This window comes from Arvicanthis niloticus, chromosome 17, assembly GCF_011762505.2.
Source record: "Arvicanthis niloticus isolate mArvNil1 chromosome 17, mArvNil1.pat.X, whole genome shotgun sequence".
NCBI lineage: Eukaryota > Metazoa > Chordata > Mammalia > Rodentia > Muridae > Arvicanthis > Arvicanthis niloticus.
In genome coordinates this window covers 42644970-42667407 of record NC_047674.1, presented here as the reverse complement: position 1 = coordinate 42667407, position 22438 = coordinate 42644970, and the positions used below count along the sequence as shown (strand labels likewise).

At 42.6% G+C, this 22438-nt stretch overlaps 1 protein-coding gene across 2 annotated transcripts; it reads right to left on the bottom strand.

Annotated features, from left to right (window-relative positions):
- Positions 1-3883: 3883 nt before the first annotated feature.
- Ogfrl1 (opioid growth factor receptor like 1) lies at positions 3884-21476 on the bottom strand. 2 transcript variants are annotated; one of them, XM_034521536.2, is made up of 7 exons: positions 21092-21476; positions 17153-17239; positions 16877-16958; positions 14393-14471; positions 14232-14298; positions 13966-14111; positions 3884-7950 (listed from the first exon to the last, which is right to left on the bottom strand). In XM_034521536.2, the coding sequence occupies exons 1-7, from the start codon at positions 21326-21328 to the stop codon at positions 7251-7253; spliced, it is 1398 nt and encodes a 465-aa protein (XP_034377427.1). In that variant the 5' UTR covers positions 21329-21476; the 3' UTR covers positions 3884-7250. The 2 variants fall into 2 exon arrangements, with proteins under 2 accessions (XP_034377427.1, XP_034377428.1); XM_034521537.2 differs by having other exon boundaries at positions 16877-16955.
- Positions 21477-22438: the final 962 nt, after the last annotated feature.

Here is a 22438-nt window from a genome sequence, read left to right as displayed (position 1 = left end):
TTCTTAAACACAATAGCTATTAAAATAAACAACAATTCTAAAGGAAGACTAAATATATTGTTTTAGAAACAATACGTAACAGTTAGCAACAGAAACTATTGCACTGTATACTTACCCGGAATTAATCAGTTACAGAATTATAAAAGAAGTATTCCGTAGTACTATACCAACCCCAAAACTGGTTACGACTTCTACACATGGCATTGATATAACAAACATGCAAACCATTGAGTGCTTCACATTGTAGATGAATACAGTGCAGAGAAGGCCCTGTGACCCCTAAAGGGTTGGAGCTGGGTAACAGGGAACACACACACCTATATAAGAATCACAACCATTTCCCTGAAATACAAGAGACCCAACCATTTCCAACCTAAAATAGTACATATATATATATATATATATATATATATATATATATATATATATATATATATATATATTTTAAAACCTCCTTAGACAGCAAAAGGAAAGAACCAATGTCAATTAGGACACAAATAAAAGCTTTAGAGAAGATTAAAAACTTACGAAAGAGTTTAAAATTGTTCTCACTTGTTTCTTGTTTGGGGGTTTCTTTTCTTATTCCCATTTATTTACTCTGTGTGTTTGTGTGTTTACGTGTGTGTGTGTACACTTATGCATGTGAGTGTGCACCTGTGGGAGGGCTGCGGTGCACTTGGGAGGGTCAAAGGTCAACTTGCAGAAGTCAGCTCTCTCCTCCCATCATGTGGCTTATAGGGACTCGAACCTGGGTTGTCAGGCTTGGCAGCAAGCATCTTTACCCTGTGGCCAGTCTCTCTGGCCCTCACTCGATTCTTAGTTGTGATGCCATACAATTACTATGCAGACAACTAGAAAGTGAGGGAGAGAGAAACTCCATCTGCCACCTATCACTGAGTCAGCTTAGCAACCCTGATTGTCTGCACATAAAGAGGAATTCAGTTCTGTACCGATCATTTGACTAATTGCATTAGCCTAACTGAAGGTGTCAATGCGGAACTCACAGTTCATGGAGAGTATTAATGGGTCTATTTCCACACCAATCGCTGATCACCTCAGCACAGAGCTCCCGGCTCGGCTGATCTTCACAACACACCCCACGGCATCTCTAACCCATTCCGCTCCTGCTTCAAAGAATTCTGGGGTTTGCAGTAACTTAGATTTGAGCATGTCTTTGGTCACATAAAACTATAAGTCGATTGATGCTGAAAATATACGTGCCCAGTAGTTGAGCGTTTCTTAGGCTAAAAGTATCTCCTGTACCTGGTTTCTCTAGTTAATACAAGCTCCATAATTTCTAAGATTTCCTTTTGAGACCACAATTATACCATTCCCTCCGTTCCTTTCCTCCCTCCAAACCATCCCAAGTGGCTGCCTCCTTGTTCTTCAATTCCATGGCTTCTTTTCCTGTCACGTGTTTGTGTATACACATACTCGTGCGTTCCCGAATACATAAACTATAATCTTCTCAGCCCTGTGCATGCATGTGTTCTCAGAGCTGACCATACTGGATAATCAGTTGCTGTGCTCCTCTTCGGGGATGACTGTGTCTCTTAGCATTGCTTAGCTGCCTCTAGTTCCCCACCTCTTTAATTAAAAAGATAAAATATTTAAACACCATTTAAACTTTTTTCATTATGGTGCTATGATTTGAGAAATATTTTTAGAGCGACAGGTGGGAGATTGAGCCCTTTTACACCCACTTCACAAGAACATTTTTGTTGTTCTTGTTGTTTTTAAAATGGAAATACGATGGTTATTCTTGGTTGGCAACCTGACTACATCTGTAATTAACTAAAACCCAAGCAGCTGGGCACACCTGTGAGGGATTTTTTTTTTTTTTTCTTCTTAAAACAAACTTTTGAAGTGAGAAGTCACCTTTACTCTGGGCCTCATCTTCTGCTGGTAGCCTACGTGAAGGACACAGAAAAAGAAAGCTTGCTCTCTTCGCCTGCTTGTTCCTGCTTTTGCTGGCAAGTCCATTCCTTCACTGCCATTACAGATTCCAGTGGATACTGGAGATGAGCCAAGAAACCCAGCCTTGTGGACGGAATAACTGCTGGATTCTTAGATGTTCTGTTAGTAGACAACCATTGTTGAACTAGATGGACCATAGATTGTAAGCCAGTCTGATATACATACATACATACATACATACACACACACACACACACACATATATAGATTCCATAAGTTATATTTCTTCAGAGCCCTGCCTATAAAATAAGCCATTTTTAAAAAATAGCCCCAAAAATTTGATTGAAGAACAAATATAAAGGATGATATTTCAGTATTTCCCAGGATAGGTATAAAGATAGAATTAATTTACATAGCAGATGTCCAACTGCTCATAAATTTCTGAACCACTATAAAATGATAGCAGATAAATTATAGCAGATATTCTGGGGAAAATGGCACCCATCAAAATGGAGCATAGGGTCCAAGATGGCCTATTATCCTGGACATCAGAGATCACACCTTCATGATCCAGAGTCATCTCTGAAGACCCCACACGCCCATGAAAGGGGCTTGCTCTGCCTTCAATATGGTCACGTTTCTTAGCTATGTCTTCCACTCTGAACTCTACTTGCAGCCAGTCACAATCAGGGCCACACAAGTACATGACAAGATTGTCCACGTAAAAGTTTTAATTCAAGAAAAAAAATTATTTTCCACAAATAACGAAAACAATAAATTTTACAAGAGAACTGGTAAAAATTAGGTAACAGTGAATACTTTCTCTAATCTCTAGGGAAAGCAAGAACAAGCCTTTCTAAACATGCCGACTAAGAAGGTAACATGAAAGGTTTTCAAACTAATTTCAGACTCCTCCACACAGCTACAAGAATGAAGGCTTGAATAATTTCTTTAATAACATTCTATTTTATGTAGCCATCTGAATGCAAGAACAGAAAATAAGACCAATCATTATGACTTGTACTAACCAAAGGATGTTTAAATGGGCCAGCATGGACAGAACAGAGAAACAAACATGACCTAATACAGGTGAATCTTTACTCCTCTGCATTCTTGCAGCAAAGGTGACACATTGTTGAATACTGTAACTTATCCTTTAAGAATGGGTGCTCAGGGTTCCTCTTGGCAAGAGTTTACAATGGGATAGTAACAAGAACTTCTGAATGAAAACCATTTACGTTCATTAAGGCACATCTGAAACCTCTAGGCATTCCTGTTGGAACTATATTGTTAGTTTCAATAATGAGATTTCTAAAAGCAGACTGTCCCCGAGTACAATCTGCTGGGTGGGGTTGGCTCCCTAGAACAGTGGGGGAGGTATGGTAGTATTCACGTTCAGCCTAGAGATTTCCCACACAAATCTGTTCCTGCAATAAAGTCAATGCTTAAAGAGGTAAGTAGACAGGCATCGCTAGGCTCCTGGGAGCAACACTCACTCCAGCCAGCTTCCTTTAAAGCTACCCTGCCTTGAATGATTCTAGCATGTCTGTCAAGTTTCAGCTCATCCTAGCATATACTCATATGCTCGCGCACATGCACACAGTGAAAGGAAAAGGAAAATATTCTAAAAACAACTCCAAATACTCATTAAAGACCCATGGATGTAATTATAATTAAGATTTTTAAAATGCTTTTCTTGTGTTACAAAACACAGATTTTAGAGGAGCCTGGAGAATAGTTTTACATTTGCTTGACCAAATCACTGTATTACAAACTTTGACCTTAAAACAACAAACCAAATATTCTTTGTTCATTTAACCAATTTAAAAATACCATACGGCATATAGGTTTATTTGTCAAAATGATTTTTCTAATTACTACCTCGGTGTATGTTTTTTTCCTTCTCACCCCATCCTACCTTCATTCCCGGTGAATTAGGAAAATCAGGAGGGCATGGCACAATGTGTCATGGTTATGACAGGTTTTTATTACACATTCATGTATTTATATATGTAACACCAAAAAACAAATCGTAAAACTTTCTTAGTAACTCCTGAGTTGTAGATCTTCATTCCTTAAAACTAAAAATTGTAATTTCAAAAGCCTAAAACAAAATAACAGTATAGAATTTAATTTTAGAACTGACAACAAGCCTCAATTTAGAGAAAGCAGGTAAGATTTTTTTTTTCAAGTCCATCATGACCACTTAAAATTTCCTATGAGAATGAGCTTGAAAACGCAGAACAATACAATGATCTTAATGTCAGAAACATCTCCACCATACAGAAATATAGAACTATTTATCACAGTATTTCAAAATATCTTCACATATATTTTCCCCTCTGAAATATGAAAGCAAAAAAATATTATAAATGCACCAAGCTAATCGAGCAATATAGCATCCATTTGTTGTGAAATGTAACTTTATCAACAGCTGATACTTTGTATCCTTGCCGCTTGTGGTACAGCAAAGACCACATGAGAACACCTGCAGATGTTCAGCAATGCATCAAGCTACTTGGCCATGCGGCACAGCATTTTCTGGAACAGCTTCTTAGTAAATGACTGTAAGGACTGTAAGCATATGGTGGTTCGAAAAACACAAAACATCTAAGTCAAATTCGGACCACTGTTTGATAGCTACCATACACATAAACACGTCATCTATAGATCTTACGGTAAAAAACTGTTAAATGTACAAAGTGATCTTAATAGAAAAAAATTCGAGATGCTCAATTTTTATCAGTGCAAGGAATGACTTCCTTCAACTTGTTCTTTGCTATTTTCTCTGCTATTTACAGATTAAATGTAGGAAACATTGTCACGTTATGAATATGCAGTTTTAAACAACTGCCACAAGAAAAAAGGCCACTATTTTAGATGGAAGCCAGGGAGTTCTCCTCTAGAAACGAAATATTCTCAAAGTAAATAGCATAACCTAACAAAAACATTAATAAAGAATAATACTCTAGAATCTAAATTGTTAGGTGTTTTTATTTCTAAGGGCTCTGGTATACTGTGACTTCTAAGTAATTTGGATTATATTAACGTTAGTATCTGGTAGCTTGTGTTTTAAAAAATATTTTTAGTATCTTATCCCATGTCTAGTTTTAAAAAATTATTTATGTGTATGTGTGCGCTTGAGTGTATTTATGTGCACCACATGCATGCAAGTTCCACCACCCCCAGAAGCCAGAACAAGATCCCCTGGTCACTGAGGCAGTTGTGAACTACCCAGTATAGGTGCAGGGAACTGAACCTTGGTCCTCTGGAAGCAACAAAAGCTCTTGACCACTCAGTCATCTCCCCAGTCCCCTGGTCCCATGGTTGTTTTTATACTAAACACCTTTAAAGTAGTGTGAATGCTTCATTGTGTGTTCAAAATTAAGATTTTTTTTTTATTAAATTGTGCATATCCCTACAATTCAGCCTAAGTTGACCATCCTCTCCCATCCCTGAACTCTGTGTAAATGTCTAAGATCTTTAGACTGTTGCTACAAGCAACACTTAAGAGAGCCCATGCACTCCTTGCAGTGAACTGAATTTAAACCGCGATAATTACCTTAAAATCTTCACACCTCACAAATTGGTACAAGCTAAAGCTGATGTATTACGTACCTAGAACGATGAAGTGTTTCTTGTCTTACTTACAGGGATATTATTAACAAATAAATGGGTATCATAATTGTGGCACTATGATGCACAAATAAAGTCAGGGATAAATAACTGGGCTGTGTAAATTTAAAAACAATAAAGCCTTATTTCTAAAAGCCTAAAATTGGTGGGAGCATTTTGTAGGAATCGCCACTGAAAGTTGTGGGCTGAAAAAGCCAAGACAATGATATGATGCACTACAAAAGAGGAAACACGAAAAGTTCCCTGGGGTCTGGGGGTGGGTGAGAACACATGGAGCTTTTCTTAAAAGCTGAAGAGAGATTGTTAAAAGTCAATTCTTCGCTCAATAAAAAAAAGTAAAAATATTTTCTTCATCACTTTGTCTGTTTGTATGAATGTTCTGAAGTTCCTATCACAGTGTTTCTGATTGTCTTCTGATTTGTACTAATAATTAGCAATAACTCTGTATAAAACAAGACTTTTAACTAATGCTATGCAAATCTAATATTTACTCAAAGTGGGTACATATAATTTCAAACTGTTCTCAGTTTCAAATGACAAATGAAAGACGAATATATACACATAATACGTGAAGGTGAACAAATACACAATACATGAAATTGAAAATACACACACAATACTTGAAGATGAATACACACAATATATGAAGATGCACATACATGAAGATGAACATACAACACACGAAGATGAACATACACACAGTACATGAAGATGAGACAAACATGAACACATAATAAATATGAACATACATACACACACACACACACACACACACACACACACCGTGGACCGGTGACATCAGTGTAGTCCTCATGGCATCACTACACTAATGGTTCAAAGGACAATTTGCTTGTTGACAGCATGAAGAGTCCTCTTTTCAAAATGACTAATTTTTTTTTTTTTTTGTGGTTTTTATAACACTCCTCAGTGATTTGCATCCGTAATCAACTACCAATTTTGTATAGAACAGCCACGAAAAAAACAAAAGTCTATTTTCATTCCTTATTTTTTCACATACGCACACACACACACAAAAGTCCTTTCTAAACACTTAATACTGAGACTATGTTTATTATTAAGAACATAAAAAGAATCCCGAAATCAGACTAGTAAAAAATCCCCTCTGCTCCACCCGGACAGGAGAGGATCCTAATGTGTGTGTACTAGAAAACTCGAGTGGAAGCTGAGAGAGATGGTGAAGCCCAAGCAAGAAGAAGAGGGGGAGGAGAGGGCAGCAAGCCAGTGAGAAGGACAGCCACGGCAGACACCAAAGCTAAGAGCTCTGAGGCGCTGTAATCAGAGCATCCAGATCAGTTTCTGGAAACATTTGGGCATGCCTAACTCATCATCCTTCACTAATCTAAAAGCCAGGTGCTGCCGCATTACCAGAGGGTCTTAATGTCTGCAGGAATCTCTCAAGAGAACATGTTGGATACCAAATGCTACGAAACTGCGTCTGGATAACTTGAAACTATTTTTAAAGTGACTGTTATATACAGAATTTGAAAACACATCCTAAGCGTATTCTTTTATTGGATCTGGTCTTAAAACTTCTTATTAAATGTCCAATTCACTGTGATCCAAAAATAAAAGCAAGAGCAAAGGGCGTACAGCAAAAGTCACAGGTGGCTAACATTTAAACCTGACCTCATCTCTGTTCTTCATGGTAAAATCAGACAGCAGTTGTTTTTACTCCCTTAACCAGAACTGGTCTGTGGGTTTGTGACATTTTGCTGTACCACTACCTCAGCATGACAACTGGCATTTTCAGGATTTTCAGAGTCTTTGCTCTGGTTTTCCCCTTCTTCATCTTTTTCAGAAGAAGTTGGACAGTCCCCTTTTCCTGCAGTATCAGTAACTGTTTTCTCCGGTGTAGAATCAGACTGGTCAGTAGCACTACCTTTCTCTGTGTTTCTTGGCTTGGTATCTTCACTGCTGGGCTCTGGGCTTGGCTTGTCTGCCTCCTCCCCAGGCTCTTTAGACGCCCCCTTTTTTTCTTCCACTGTTTTGCTATTTAAGTGAATAGCCACTGAGGAATTTTTGGAGTCCTTGGATTTCTTGTGCGTAGAAGTTTGAGCATTCGAGCCCGAAGCAGGCAGAGTAGGCGTCTTCTGGGCTTTGCTTCGCTCTGGCTGTCCTTTCTTAGGTGGTCCCCAGATGAAATTCTCTGATGGTGTGTAATGTTTCTGGGCAAACCTCAGGAGCTTTCTCCTCTCTCTTCTGTCTCTAATTGTATAAACAAAGTACTCCAGAGCACTCTGCTTAATGTTGGGGATAGTGTTTTCCACTAAAGCCTCATGAAGAATGAATTTTACCAGAGGAGATTTAAAACTCTCGTACCCAAGCTCACCAAGGCTTTTAAGAATTCTCGTAATTCTTAAATAGTTGTGCTGAGACCTGAAAGAGAGAATTGGATAAAATGAGAGGAAAGAATCAGGAGAAGAAAAGTCGGAAAATCCAAACCACTGAGATGTTTTTAGAAATGCAAAGCAAGAAAATAAGCCTTATAGGATGCATTTTTATTTAACCTGTGTGAAACTTGACAGTGTAGTCTAAAGATGTGGAACTCGAACGTAAAAACAAACTCTCCTCTTGAAAAGGTTTATCAACATAAAGAACCACTGAGATTGACTGTGTCCTTGCTGGTGTTAATTGAGTAATGTCACTGAGGACCAGTGTTCTACAAGAGCGGCTTCGCACCGACAGCCAAGCATCAGGTTGGCCGATGCCACCACAAGAAAAGTAGTGACCATGGCACAAGATGAGAGAGTGAAGGAGCCATGCGCGTAGCTTTTATTATGGTAACATTGTCCCTTACCACGCCTAATTTATAAATCTCACCATGGAACAAAACAGAGGACGTGGAGGGCTCCATAAAATTTATGACTTCTGCCGTCTATGGGGAACGTCTGCACTTGCAACATCAAAGAAGCATAGGCGCACTAGCTAACAGCTGAACGGTATCTTTAACAGCACCAACTGACCAGCAAAATCCAGAGAGCAGCGCTCAGTTCTCTGTCTGGGTAGAAGAACTCTGATAAAGAAAACAAAACTGCTTGACAGTGCCTGCCTCAGCTGTTGACCCAGAGCTGGTCTCACCCTAGGTTTATCACTGTGGTGCTCTGAGCAGGAGCGGCCCCCACAGATTCATGTGTTTGAATGCCTGGTCACAGGGAGTGGCACTATTAGGAGGTGTGGCCTTGTTGGAGGAAGTGTGTCACCTTGGGGGGTGGGGGAGTTGGCTCTGGGGCTTTAGAAGCTGAAGCCAGACTCAATGTTGCTCTCTTTCTGCTGCCTGCTGATCCAGAGGTAGAACTCTCGGCTGTCATTCTAGCACCGTGTCTGCCTAAATGCAGCCATGCTTCCCATTATGGTGATAATAGATTAAACCTCTGGACCTACGGCAGTTATTTAACTGCAATGAGTAAGTACGATCCCCATCTAAGCCTCAGTGTTTGCATCTATAAAATGAGGGGGGGGGGGGGGAGAAGGGATCTTGATCTCACAGCCCTGTTGGAAAACTCAAATGAGACAATACAGATGAAGGGCATGAACAAACCCAGTAAGCATGGACATTATTTAGAACTATTCTCTGCGTGCATGTGTTCATGTATGCAATGGTGCATGGGGGTGGGGAGGGCTATACACATATGTGTTTGCAAGTGTGTCCTCTGGGATTATAAGCACCACCCTCAGCTGTTAGCACAATTGTTACTCCTACTATTATCGACAACAACAGAATTTAGGATTGAGTAACAGCACATGGGAATTCAGTTTAACCTATTCCCTCCATCTTTGCTGGCCTCACCTTGTTAAAAACCTTCAGATCTTACTTAGGACAACTTTGATTCTGAGCATACATTTCCCCCACATGACACACCTTTTTCTTTCAAAACTGAGGCCATGCTTGGATTAGCGTTTTCCAAACTTAGTAACAATTCATAACTCACCTCACCAGCCTTGTTCAGCTGAACACACACACACACACACACACATACACACACACACACACACCACCAGGCTGAACCTTTAAGGACCCTCTCCCCTGTTACAGAACCATGTCTGATGTTAGCAGGTCAGGCATGTATGTACCCAAGATTGATACACAATAGAACTAGTACTTGCTTCTAACTTCTTAAATTCTGTTTTATATCAGACATTGAACTTTCTTGAAAGTACTGTACATATTTCCCCCAGCTTCCAAAAGTGCTTGAGTTTTTTATTAGAAGTAATTACCAAATCACCTGGGAATACTGGGAAAAGATGTCAAATTATTAAAGATATTGAAGTACAGAGTTTCTGGTCTTATATTTTAATGAAAGAATACAGACAAAATAAAAAATGGTATTATTTGAGCTAAACAAATACTGGAATAAAAAAATTGTTATCTGTCCAACCTTTTGGATATTTGCCTCCAAAGTGTTATTTTAAAATCTATTTTGTAACCCAAAGGGTGAAACTCAGCACATACGCCTCAGTTTTATGAATCTGTAATATTTGAATTTCTTAAAAACTTATTTATGTGTCTGTGTGTACCTGTTGAAGTTTATATGGATCATGTGAGTGCAAGAGCCCAAGAAGGTCAGAAGAGGATGCCTGATCCACAGGAACTGGAGTTATGGACAGTCTGAACAGCCGCATGTGAGCTAGAAACCTGGTCCTCTGTGAGAGCAGTGACTGCTCTCACTGTTTTAAGACAAGGTGACTGGGAAACGTGAAGACACTATTCCAATAACAACACGGATAATTTAGCTGTCACATGCATTCAGGTCTCTTATATTGAAAGAACTTATTGCAACTGACTTCATAAGAATAAGAGGTGGAGAAGACAGGGAGACTGCTTCCAAGAAAAGGTACCACTACAAGTTAGCATTTGCATATACACTCATTGGTATTTACATATACATAAGTTAAAGCATTTCTGTAACCAAGGGGAAAAGAGTTAACAAAAGAAAAACCTGAGCAGCTGAGGAAAATAATGATTAGGATTTTAGAACAAAATTATTTATGAAACTACGGAGTTGGTTGTTTCAAGACAGCTTGAAATAAATGTCTCAATGAAAGGCAAAATGGCAGGTAGTGGTGGCGCAAGCCTTTAATCCCAGCACTTGGGAGGCTGAGGCAGGCAGATTTCTGAGTTCGAGGCCAGCTAGGTCTACAGAGTGAGTTCCAGGACAGCCCGGGCTATACAGAGAAACCCTGTTCGAAAAAAAAACAAAAAACAAAACAAAAAACCCACAAAAAACCAAACAAACAAAAAAGGAAGGCAAAATGGCGGCTAGAGAAGTTAAATAAGGCTGGAGCTGTACATATCCTTGGCTTCCACACCAGGCAATGGAGCAAGGGGCTACTATGGAGACAAAGAGGCAGTGCTGACTTTATCAGAAGACCAGATACGAGATGGTAGCACAGGGATATAAAACCCAAAACTAGACTCAGTACAGCTCAGGAATCCTAGCTCATCCCAACCTTGACCTGGACAGCATCTTAGCGCTTGATCTGCACATCTGTCCTTTAATAGCTGAACACATGTCACAACTTTTATCCAGGTCACTTCTACATTCAGTTTCACTTCAGCTTACTCTGATCAAACAGTTTTCCTCCACTGAGCTATAAACACAACCAAGTCCCGGCCAGCCTATTGTAAAATGCTCAGGATGTCTCCCAGCTTCAATCACAGATAAGCCATGACATTTAAGAACGGATCATAGAAGAATCAAAAGGAAAATAGAGGCGATATGTCTATATCATTCCCTATCATCTGCTCAAACCTAATCAATAAAAACTTGTGGTGACAAAAAAGTCACTTCTGCAATTCCAGAATTTGGAAGATGGTGCTAGAATGGTGGCACTACTCGGAGTTCTGGTCTCAAAAATAAAGAAACAGAAAAGCCTTACAGGGAATCCAGCTTTGGTTCCCAGTGCCCGAATTAGGCAGTTCACAACTGCCTGGAGACCCCAGTTCCAGGGGATCTGACACCCTCTTCTGACTTCTGGAGGCACACATGTGGCACACCCACAAACAAGCAGGCACACACGTCTACATGTAAACAATTTTTTTTTTTTAATTTTTAAATCTTGTTTTGTTTCCCTAGGAGAGCTCACCCAGAGCTTCAAAAGCAGAAAGCTATTGGCTGAGAGGGAGAGAGCTTGCTAGTTGGGACAGAGTGGGAAGGCTGTGAGTTCAGGCCATTCTTCATCAGAGGCTACGAGACGATCTAATTAAAATAAAGCCTCCAGAAAGAGCTCTGGTTTTGGCTATAAATGAAAAAACCTAACAAGCTTTTGCTCATATTTTGTCCATGACTTACAACTTCAACAACAATGTACCTAACAGGACTGTCATTCCAAGCAAAAATACAGAAGGCTAGAGATGGGTGCCTAAAGGGTGAGGTGTGTTTGCCAAAGCCTTAACTGCAGATAACTTTATTCAAAAGTCCAATAGAGAAACCATCCAGACAGGGTTATCTGCATTAGATAGGCACATGCATATGTCTACACTTATATTAGCTTACGTATCAAACTTTAACCTGAGTTATAAGTCATTGAGCCACCAGTCAGGATCATAGAGCTTTACATCCATATTTTCAAGGCTTTAGCTGAACCTCCTATTTTAACAGTGTTACTTACGACAAAGATGCCTCAGTGCTAGTATTTTACTCCTTTCACCAAAGTGAGGGGGATTCTGGAAAAAATTTAAAGAGCTGATGCCAAAACTCTGATTGTTTTTGCCAAAGAGAAATTGCTTGCGTTAGTTTTTTTCCCCCTTAATACTTGCCCAGTTCAGCTAATTATAAGGTACTAAAAAAAGTTTCTTAAAATTGTTAGTTTTATAGTCCAGTACTCATAAGTCACTCTATAATTAAAAAAGAAAAAAAATCAGTCTGCATATGAAGAAAATATTTTTAAAACTAAACTTTGGTTATGAGTATTAATCACCATTACACATATCCAAGCAAGAGAGTACAGCCAAACCCATCCAAGAAAGCTGCTAAATTTTCCTTTATAGATTTTGGAATTAACCAGAGGTAGGTACTTGTTCTTTACCTCATTCATGAAGACAACTGTGCTTTTTCCTCTATCTTAGCTGGAAGTGTGGCCACATCAAATGAACCCATTTTTATACATCATAGAAGGCATTTATGATTTTAACCTAAGAAGTTTGCATACATGAAGATATTACAAACAATTTGTAACCCTAGAGCCTAGGAGAGAGAGAACATACCAAAAACCATAAGCAAGCAATAACTATAAACTCCCTGAAAAGTGGCGTATATAAGGAGAGAAGCCAAGTATTTGGCTGTAGTTTGGTAGAGGATTCAAGAAGAAACCACTCTGGAGCAGAACAGCCAGCTCTCTGTAGAATTTCTTCATTGTCGTTCCTATGTTTTGTTTTAGAATGCATGAGATGGAATAAATGCATTTCTGACTAGATTTTGATTCCTATTCCTAATGTCTAACTAGTCCTATGTCCAACAGCTAACTAGTCCTATGTCCAACAGCTAACTAGTCCTATGTCCAACAGCTAGCTAGTCCTATGTCCAACAGCTAGCTAGTCCTATACCCAACAGCTAGCTAGACCTATACCCAACAGCTAGCTAGTCCTATGTCCAACAGCTAGCTAGTCCTATACCCAACAGCTAGCTAGTCCTATACCCAACAGCTAGCTAGTCCTATGTCCAACAGCTAGCTAGTCCTATGTCCAACAGCTAGCTAGTCCTATGTCCAACAGCTAGCTAGTCCTATACCCAACAGCTAGCTAGTCCTATACCCAACAGCTAGCTAGTCCTATACCCAACAGCTAGCTAGTCCTATGTCCAACAGCTAGCTAGTCCTATGCCCAACAGCTAGCTAGTCCTATACCCAACAGCTAGCTAGTCCTATGTCCAACAGCTAGCTAGTCCTATGTCCAACAGCTAGCTAGTCCTATACCCAACAGCTAGCTAGTCCTATGTCCAACAGCTAGCTAGTCCTATGTCCAACAGCTAGCTAGTCCTATACCCAACAGCTAGCTAGTCCTATGTCCAACAGCTAGCTAGTCCTATGTCCAACAGCTAGCTAGTCCTATGCCCAACAGCTAGCTAGTCCTATGCCCAACAGCTAGCTAGTCCTATGCCCAACAGCTAGCTAGTCCTATGCCCAACAGCTAGCTAGTCCTATGTATGCCCAATAGTTAGCCAGTCCTGTGCCCAAGATCTGGTTGTGTTAATTCACTCTTGTTTCCTCAATATTTACAATTGGACAATGTCTAGTTAGCTACGCTCAATACCTAGAGCTTGTCCTGTGTCCAATGACTAGCTATTTCCATGCCCAACAGCTAGGCGGACCTATGCCAATGGCTAGCTATTCCTACTTTCCAGAGAATGGAGCTCCAAGAAAAGGCCAAGGGCTTCCCACTGGAGCTTCACTTACTCATTCAGGTGTTGAAATCTTTCTTGCCAGTTTCCAGCCCGAGCAACATTTCCAGTTTTATCAATCAGCTTTATTCCAAAAAACTCTAGCATCATTTTATAAGCCAAGAGGAATCTTCTGATTGCTTCCTTTGTTTTTTTGAATTCCTAAAAAGGAAAAGGGGGTGGGAGGAAGTCAATTGAAATGACTCCGTAGCTATCAGGACAATAAAGGAATGATATTCTTTTATTGGTTACCTTATGTAAGGTAAACTGAGCCTGCCTTACCTCAATTTCATATGTGGTTAATTCCTTAGCGTAAAAGTTCAAGCCTTGTTCTCTCAGGGGAAAAAGCCTGGGGGGAAAAAAAACAAACAATTTTCAATTAACGATGTCTTGAAAACACGATGGAACAGGACGCAGTTTGAGGCGGAGAACACTGTACTGACCATTGGATGTAAGTGTGATTGTGCTCCAGTCTCTCGTAGTCCCCTTTCCACTTACTTAGAACCTCTTCAATGTAAACACCTACATAGCAAATGTTGAGAAAATGGACCACTCATTAAAAATACAGTGATGGCATTAAAACCTATGACTCACCTGAGTTTATACTAAAGCGTTCAGTTTAAAAGCAACACATAAGAATGCTCCTAAAAGAGGAATATTCTATGTTACATACCCAGTAATGTAAAAAGCCCAATTAAAATAAAACTGACAGCACCTCAGATTACAGAAGTTTGTACTGAGTGATGTACAGAGGATGGCAAATGACGGCCTAACAATCGTTTTGTAAATAAAGTTTTATTGGAACACAGACAAGCACACCATTTTAATACTGCTCACGCCTGGTTTGTTTGTTTGTTTGTTTTGTTTTAGGACAAGACAGGCTTGAGTGTTTCAATGGACTATTTTACAAAGCCTAACATATTTGCTATCTGCCTCTGTGCAGAAAAACTATTCCAAACAACATTACCATCTCTGCATGACTAACAGGAAAACACTGCTCTTAAGTGGAATATCTGCCCAAAGCCTCTCATTAGTAAATTAATAACAATGACAATTTGTTCAGTGTCCCACACTAGTTACAAAGTCATGTGGGAGCGGAACACAGGTCTTTGTGCCTGCAGAAAGCAACTCCTTTCACAATGGCCCATGGTCTCCAATAAGAACTTAAGAAAATCCTACTGATTCTCAAGTCTGTCAAGGCCCTTATCCTCGGCCTTGAAAGAAAAAAAGAGAAAAGAAAGGAAGAAAAAAAGAAAGCCAAACAAAAACAACAACTTAAAACAAAAAAATACCACCCCCACAACTCATCTCCTTGTTTCCTCAAAGACCAGCAGCTTGTCACCAGGACCCCCTCCCAGAAATCAGTATTGAGTCACACAATTTGTCCTTTTGTGTTATTAACATGCTGGAGTCATTTTCCCCTGTGATTTTTGTTTTTTTTTTAAATCAACGGTAAATACACTATGCATTATACCCTCCAGACTTCTGAGACTACCAAAATGTTCATTAACTGGGTTTGCCCACTTCGGCAACACTCCTCAGGACATGTCAGGACTCCCCCCTTCTAAACACCACATCCAAACTTTGAGCCCTCTTCCAGCATTCCCATGATTCCCTCCTCCCCATGGTTCCAGCATTCTGAACCGTCTGTGTCTTAGGAGTTCCTATTGCTTTGACCAACACCATGACCAAGAGCAACACTAGGAGGACTTGGTTCACTCGCACTTCTGTATCACACACAGTCCACCACGGAAAGGAAGGACGGTCAGAAACTCAGCGCAGGGACTGAAGCAAAGGCATAGAGGAATACCATTTACTAACTTGTTCTGTCTGCTATTCTATACCAACCAGGCCCACCAGCCCATAGTGATGTAAGACCCCTTCCCCCACATTAGTCCTCATTCCAGAAAATGCCCCACAGGCTTGCCCACAGGCCAATCAGGTGGGCATACTCTCAGTTGAGGCTCCCTCTGCCTGAACAACTCCATCCTGTGTCGGCTGACATAAAGCTAGCCAGCACGGCTCACAATCTAGGACCTTCATGAGCTGACTCATACGGCTCTGAATGTCACTCAGCTTCCACTGAGAGCACATGACAAGAATCAGGACAATCTGGCCACCTCACAAGGAACTTCTAAGGAGTGTATCTGGCTTCTGTTTGCCTACACACAATTCAGATACCCACTGTGAGGCACAGGGTGCTACCTTAGTTTTTTGCTTATGAGTTTGTAATCAAATTGCCATAGCAACTGAAAGTTTTCACTACGGGCCTGGGCCTGGGAAGGCTCCTGTTCTATGAGGGAGGCCGTACGGCTGTGTGGGAGGTACATTTATTTGGCAGGATTTGAACTGGGATTGCTACAGTTCCCCAACCCCTGATTTTTAGGTTCAGCACAGCAGAAAGAACAATAGATCCTGGAACTTGGTTCTACTCTATAATCAACCCGGTGACTGAGCAAGTCAGTCCTTTAGGCTTCAAATCCCAGTAACCTCATCTTCAAAGTGAAAGGCTGAATCTGACCCCCTCCAAGGTCTTATCACTTAAAATTCTATACATTTATAACTTTCTCTTCTTTTCTGCTCATATAAGAAGACTAAAACCTCCTAAGCAACCCTGCCCCACAAATGAAACAAACCAAACCAGCAAACAGAAACCCTACCCCTCCTACCTTGTCAGCAACTGCCATGACACACAGATAATGAGAAGGTGCAGCTAACCAATATCTATTTGTCTGCAGCTCAGTAAATGGATGGAGGAAATTCCAAACCCCAGGGCTCTGGGGGACACATCAGCCTGCATGGCAAGGCAAAACCAAAGTAACCACCCAACAAATGCAGCAGGACCATGTGAAGCCCAGAACAAGGGAAGTACGCCCAGGTACATGTTGTTATTTAAAACTTGCTTGTTATCAAAGTGGCTTACTCACCATCTGGCTTAAATGGAATTTTATTCTTATAAAAGCGAAGGTTGCTCAAGTCATTTTGATATCGGATGTCTTTGAAGTTCTGCTAAAGGCAAAGATAAATTAATCTCCAGTGCTCCAGTGTATGGAAACACACACACACACACACACACACACACACACACACGTGCGCGCGCGCGTCACAAGACTCCTTCTGACATGTTTACCGGCAGAGTAAAATCAGAAAAACAGAAAAACAAAAGTTTACATTTAAAAAGAAAAGGCATTGCGCCGTCTTACCGGGTACTGATGTCGGTACTTGTACAGATCCCTCGCTGCATAGAAGCTTCTCTTTGGTTTAGCACTTCCTTCCGTGGATTCGCCACCCTAGGACACAAAGTAAAACTCCACTTAACACAGAGAATTATACTGAGAAACTTCTGGGACAAACTTAAAGTCATCAACCTCCATAAAGAACCCTGAGCATTGACAACCTGCCCAGATAAAGTAAATTATTCCGTCTTTTTAATCACACTTACAAGCAGTGCTTGCTGGCATCAACCCGCCTTATTTGCACTAAAAACTTTTGTCCTAGGGTATATCACTAAATAAAAAATCTTTACTGTTCAATGCCCTTGGAGGGTAATTGCTACGGATCAGAATTGATCCAGAACAGCACTCAGAACGAATTGAAAGCATGTTCCACCAGGTGTTATACAATGAAGTCTATGACAGAGCTTATTCTCTCGGGTGCCACGAAAGGGTTAAGTTGGCAAGTCAGTTCTACCCAGAAGATTCTCATTAAATTTGCATCTCCTGGCTGCGCCTGAAAGTCAAGTAATATTTATGAAAGGAAAAGAGGAGCTTTAAACTAAATTAGCTTTCTACACTACTTCAAAGCACCATAACAAACATACGAGGCATGAGTAATCACCTGCCCATTCAATGATCAGCGGGCTAGAAATCAGCAAACTTAGATACACAGAGCAAGACAGAGCTCTCAGTGGTGGAATGGACACTAACTGAAGGACTTTCTATGTGGTGGCTCACTCGTGCTGTTTACAAAGTGCCAGCACTGTGATGTCATTTTAAATGGATAAGACACCGGTCTAATAACCTCTAGTTATCCAGACCATAAGCTGTATGGCGAAATGCATTTGTTCACTGACACTCACTCAGGACCATAAGACCAACCGAACATGACCAAGAAGACTGCAGTGCTGAAATGTGAATATTCATCAAGAAGTCTACCCCCAACCCTTTATCTCAACCCCTCCCACCCTCTGTCTGTCTGTGTTGACAGACTGGCATCTTCTAAGCAGCTTTCACACGTCTCTGAAGCGGTGTGATTTCTCTCTCTTACTACAAGTACAGAGATACTTTAACACCAAATCCTCTGCTGTTGAGCAGTACTTACACTGTCTGTGTTACATAAGCAAGGAAAAGTTCACATCCTGGTTCTCGCCACACTTTTCAAAATAGCTCTGCCTAGCGAGGTTCTGGATCTGCTTAGCCCAAGTTACAACCACACGCACTTGCGGAAAGCACGTTCCCGTTTACAAAACACGTCCGTGCAACACGCCTGACTGACAGTTATTAGTGCCAGCATCTTGGGAACAAGGTTGCTGAAACGTAGAGGAACCGAGCAAGGCTCAGAGCCCAACAACAGTGCGAGGATTCGCGGCTTCCACGTCTGACTAATTGGATCCAAACCACTTTCATCCCTGCTGGAAGTGATGGATATTTGAAAGTCCTGTTATGAAGCGCAACGACCCAAGTATCTGGAGCCAAAAGGGTGAGGTGAGGCATGGGTTCTGCTCCTTAATATTTGTGAGGCCTTAAGCAAATCACTTAGCTGAATCTTAGTTTTATCAGCTGTGAAATGAGGCTAACGACTCATGTCCTGCCTGTTCCCCAAGACTGCCATGTAAATGATGGCATCCTTCAACAAGCCAGCATCTGTCCCGCTCACTTCTGTGTCCTGGCTGCTTTTACCTCCTCAGCAAGGATTCTGCTCCTTAACACGCCCCTCCCGAGTCATCTAAACTTCTCTCTTCCAAACCATTCCATGCAACCACCAAACGCGCTGTAGTCTCTGCAAGCGTAAGCACGTCTCCCTTGACAAGCTTACTTGTAGATTGTGTCTCTGCTTTCTCTTGAAGTAAATCATCACCAAGGAACTGTGTGCATACCCTCTCTTCTTCTACAGCCCACCTCATGACCTAAATAACACCCTGTCCACAGCCTGGCTTTAAATTGGGACTATTAGGAACTTTCCAAATAAATCTCCATCTACTCAAATCGTATCTCTGGTCATCCCAGGTGACTTCCCGGAAGCTCTGGACCACCTGAAGCAGTGTTAACAGCTGGCTATCATAATACCACACTCTCCTGTCTTCCTTCCTGTACCACTGCTCCCCTCTTTTTTGACTCCTCTTCTTAATCACACCAGATCTACAGAGGGTGAGAAGACCTACCCTCATCCCTCACGACTCTTTGATGACCTCTTACCTTGCATTGATATTTTTTTTTAAGTACAACTGATCGTAAATGCCTGCCTACAGCTCCAGTCCTGGACTATCTATTTACAGAGAACATCAACTACTCACCCATCCACTTGGGTGTCTCATAGGACAGAAAAGTTAACATCAGCCTTGACTTAACCTCTGAAGCATCTTTCAGCCCAGGCTTTCTCACCTCAGCTCCGTCTTTTGTCTAACGTTTACAGAGATGGATGAGAGCAAACACAGTGGCGAGAAGCCAGCCTGAGACCTACTTTAAAGGAGGAACTGATCGGGTCCATGTAGTGGGTAACCGGAGAGGAATCAAAACACCACAAAGATTACTTAAGAAGTCTGGCCAGGCAGTGATGGCCCACATCTTTAATCCCAGCACTTGGGAGGCAGAGGCAGGTGGAATTCTGAGTTCAAGGACAGCCTGCAGCCTGGTCTACGAAGAAAAACCCTGTCTCAAAAAAGTCTGGTGGAACTTCCAGAAACAAATATTCACAATTAAAGGATGCCCTACTCTTACTCAGGTTGAGGGGTAGTAACTGAAACATTATGTTATTTTACAATTGATCTAGTTAATTGGATTATTATCAATTTTTTTTCAATTCTAAACGTCTGTCGGTGGCTATTTACTTGGGAAACAAATGGGAGGATAAAACGCTGACATGTGTCATGCGATACTGTTTGGAGGTTGAGCAAATACTATGTGCAAAATACAAACCGGAACACAAGGCAAGGTCGGCCACGATCTCATCCAGCAGTGCCACGGCCCTCACTATGGCCACAGACATCCTTAAGCTTGCATCTTTTTCTCCCTATATGCTCTGGGCAAGATTTTCTCTGAAAAGCTCACAGTTCTCCAAAACGGGGAATTAAAATGGACCGCACACCCTGAAATAGCATTCCATTCAATAACAAGCTCAATTAACTCGGATGGGAAGGCTCGGACTTCCTCGAAAGGTAATGCTTCCCCTAATGTCACATTGGACTTTGGGCTCCATTTTCCTTCACGTTGTAAAAGGGAGGCCTAATACAGAACCAGCAGCCTTAAACGCTGCAAACTTAATATACAGTTCCTCCTTTTAAAAGTTTCTGAAACCACAAGAGGTTAAGGGACGCCATCTAACCTAACTACCTAACTGTATTGGTCAACTGATTTAAGCTTGGTTGGATCAACAAGTCTTCTAGGTGAAACGGTTAAGGAATACTCGAAGTCGTTGAAAGGTGTCTCTTGGGGGAAAGAACGGTGTTATTTTAAGTTTACTCAGAAACCTTCTGCGATACTTTTAATGGCCATGGCCCCCCGCTGGGAGGGGAAGGCTGCGGGCAACTGCCTTTTGTCTTGATCTGAATAATATTTTAAATTAAAAAAAAAAAAAAAAAAAACAACAACACGCACCGGCCGGGTCCTCACAATCTTCTATTTTTAGTCTAGTTCCTCCCACCCCACCTTCGCATCACACAGCTGCGCTGCAGAGAACACCGAGTGGAGTCAGGATTTGCCTTGGGGGACTTCCCTGCGTGGCGCACAGCAAGGCCCCCCGGGCCAGCAGCGAGCTACCGGGCGATCCTGGGCACCTCAGGCTCTCCTAGTTCAGGTGCCCGGGACCACGCACGCCGAGCATCCTGCCATGCACCCCCCGGGGGGGGGGGGAACGCACACAATCCCCTCCCCGGCACCGGGCGCACGACCCCCGCCGGGCCCACCGTGGGTCCCGGGGCCGCGTACCTGCTCCGCGCCCGCCGCCTCGGCGTGATCCTCCGGTACGGGGCTGGCGCGGGGCCGCCCTCCAGCTCTCTCCAGAGGCTGCTCGGGCTGCTCCGGCTCGTCGTGCTCCTGGCCCTCGCCACCGCCTGCCGGCCCCGGCTGCTCGGGCTCGGGCTCCGAGTCGGTCTGCCAGGTAGAGTCGCAGTCCTCCACGGTGGTGGGCTCGCGGAAGCTGACCCCGCCGAGCAGGTTGCCCATTGAAGAGACGGCGGCGGGCGCGGGCTGCGGCAGCGCGCTAGGGCCCGGGCATGGCCGCGCTCCGCTCGCTCCGGGCGCAGGCGGCAGCTCGCCCGGCCCGCGCCGCACAGCTCAGCGCGGCCGCCGGCGCTCCGCCGCACAGGCGGGGAGGAGCCGGGCGCTCCCGGGCCGCCGCCGCACGCGATCCAGCCCGCCCATCCCGCCGCCGCCGCCGCCTCGCCCCGCCCCAGCGAGGCCAACCCACTCCCGAGAGCGCGGGACCAGCTCCACCGGGACGCGCCCCCTTCCACGGTCCCCGGGAGTGGCCAGGGGTCAGCTGCTGCCCCGCCCCCTGTGGCCGGGATCCGCCCCCATGGGGCTCCTCCCAGCCAAGCGGGAAGCCTGATCCCGCCCAGGTCAGAGAGTGGAAGGGGGTGTCTCCATCAGCAGGCGGGTCCCGCCCACACCCCCGCCCCCCACCGGCTGGGCCAAGAGGAAGAAGATAAATTAGCTGCAGCAGAAGACAAAAGCTAATCGTGACAGTGCACCCTCTAAACGGGAAATCCAAGCTTCGGGAACAGTACTTAAGGCCACCTAAAGTCCCTGCGGTCTAGAAAATAAAAGTCAGAGCTCTCTGTCCTCTCATCCAAAGAGCAAACTTCTCTCGAAACAAAGGAGCAAGAAGAATTAGACCAATGCATTTATTTCATCAGTGAGTAGTCCACTTTCGTGCCCTAAGGCAGAAAAGCCTCGGAATTTATACAACGAATAGGCAAGTTCTAAGTGGAGTGCTAAAGACTATGGTTCTAAGGTCCAGAGGTGACCATGCTGTAAGAATGCTTCAAGGCAAAATAAGAACCAAAGAATCCGAAAAAACGGCAGAGCGTGAAACAAACCCCATGAAACAGTGACCCTCTGCCTGCACATGAGTCTTTACTTTTTCTGCTGTGGGATATTGCCGGGATCATGGATTAGTTTTATTAGATGCACCAATAATGTACTCAGAACTAGTAATTAAAAAATAAATTACAAATCCAGGTGGATGGGTATTGCTTAGGGAAGACTCTGCTAGCAGATGTCTTTCCATAGATAAACCAACGGTTACTGCTTTCCAACCATTACAGTAGGGTG

Coding starts and splice junctions, on each gene's coding strand:
- Ogfrl1 (XM_034521536.2), bottom strand. CDS start 21,328: ATGGGCAACCTGCTCGGCGGGGTCAGCTTCCGCGAGCCCACCACCGTG. Junction 14,299..14,392: donor AATCACACTTACATCCAATG/GTCAGTACAGTG, acceptor TTTTCCCCCCAG/GCTTTTTCCCCTGAGAGAAC. Junction 7,951..13,965: donor AGATTTCAACACCTGAATGA/GTAAGTGAAGCT, acceptor TCTCTCTTTCAG/GTCTCAGCACAACTATTTAA.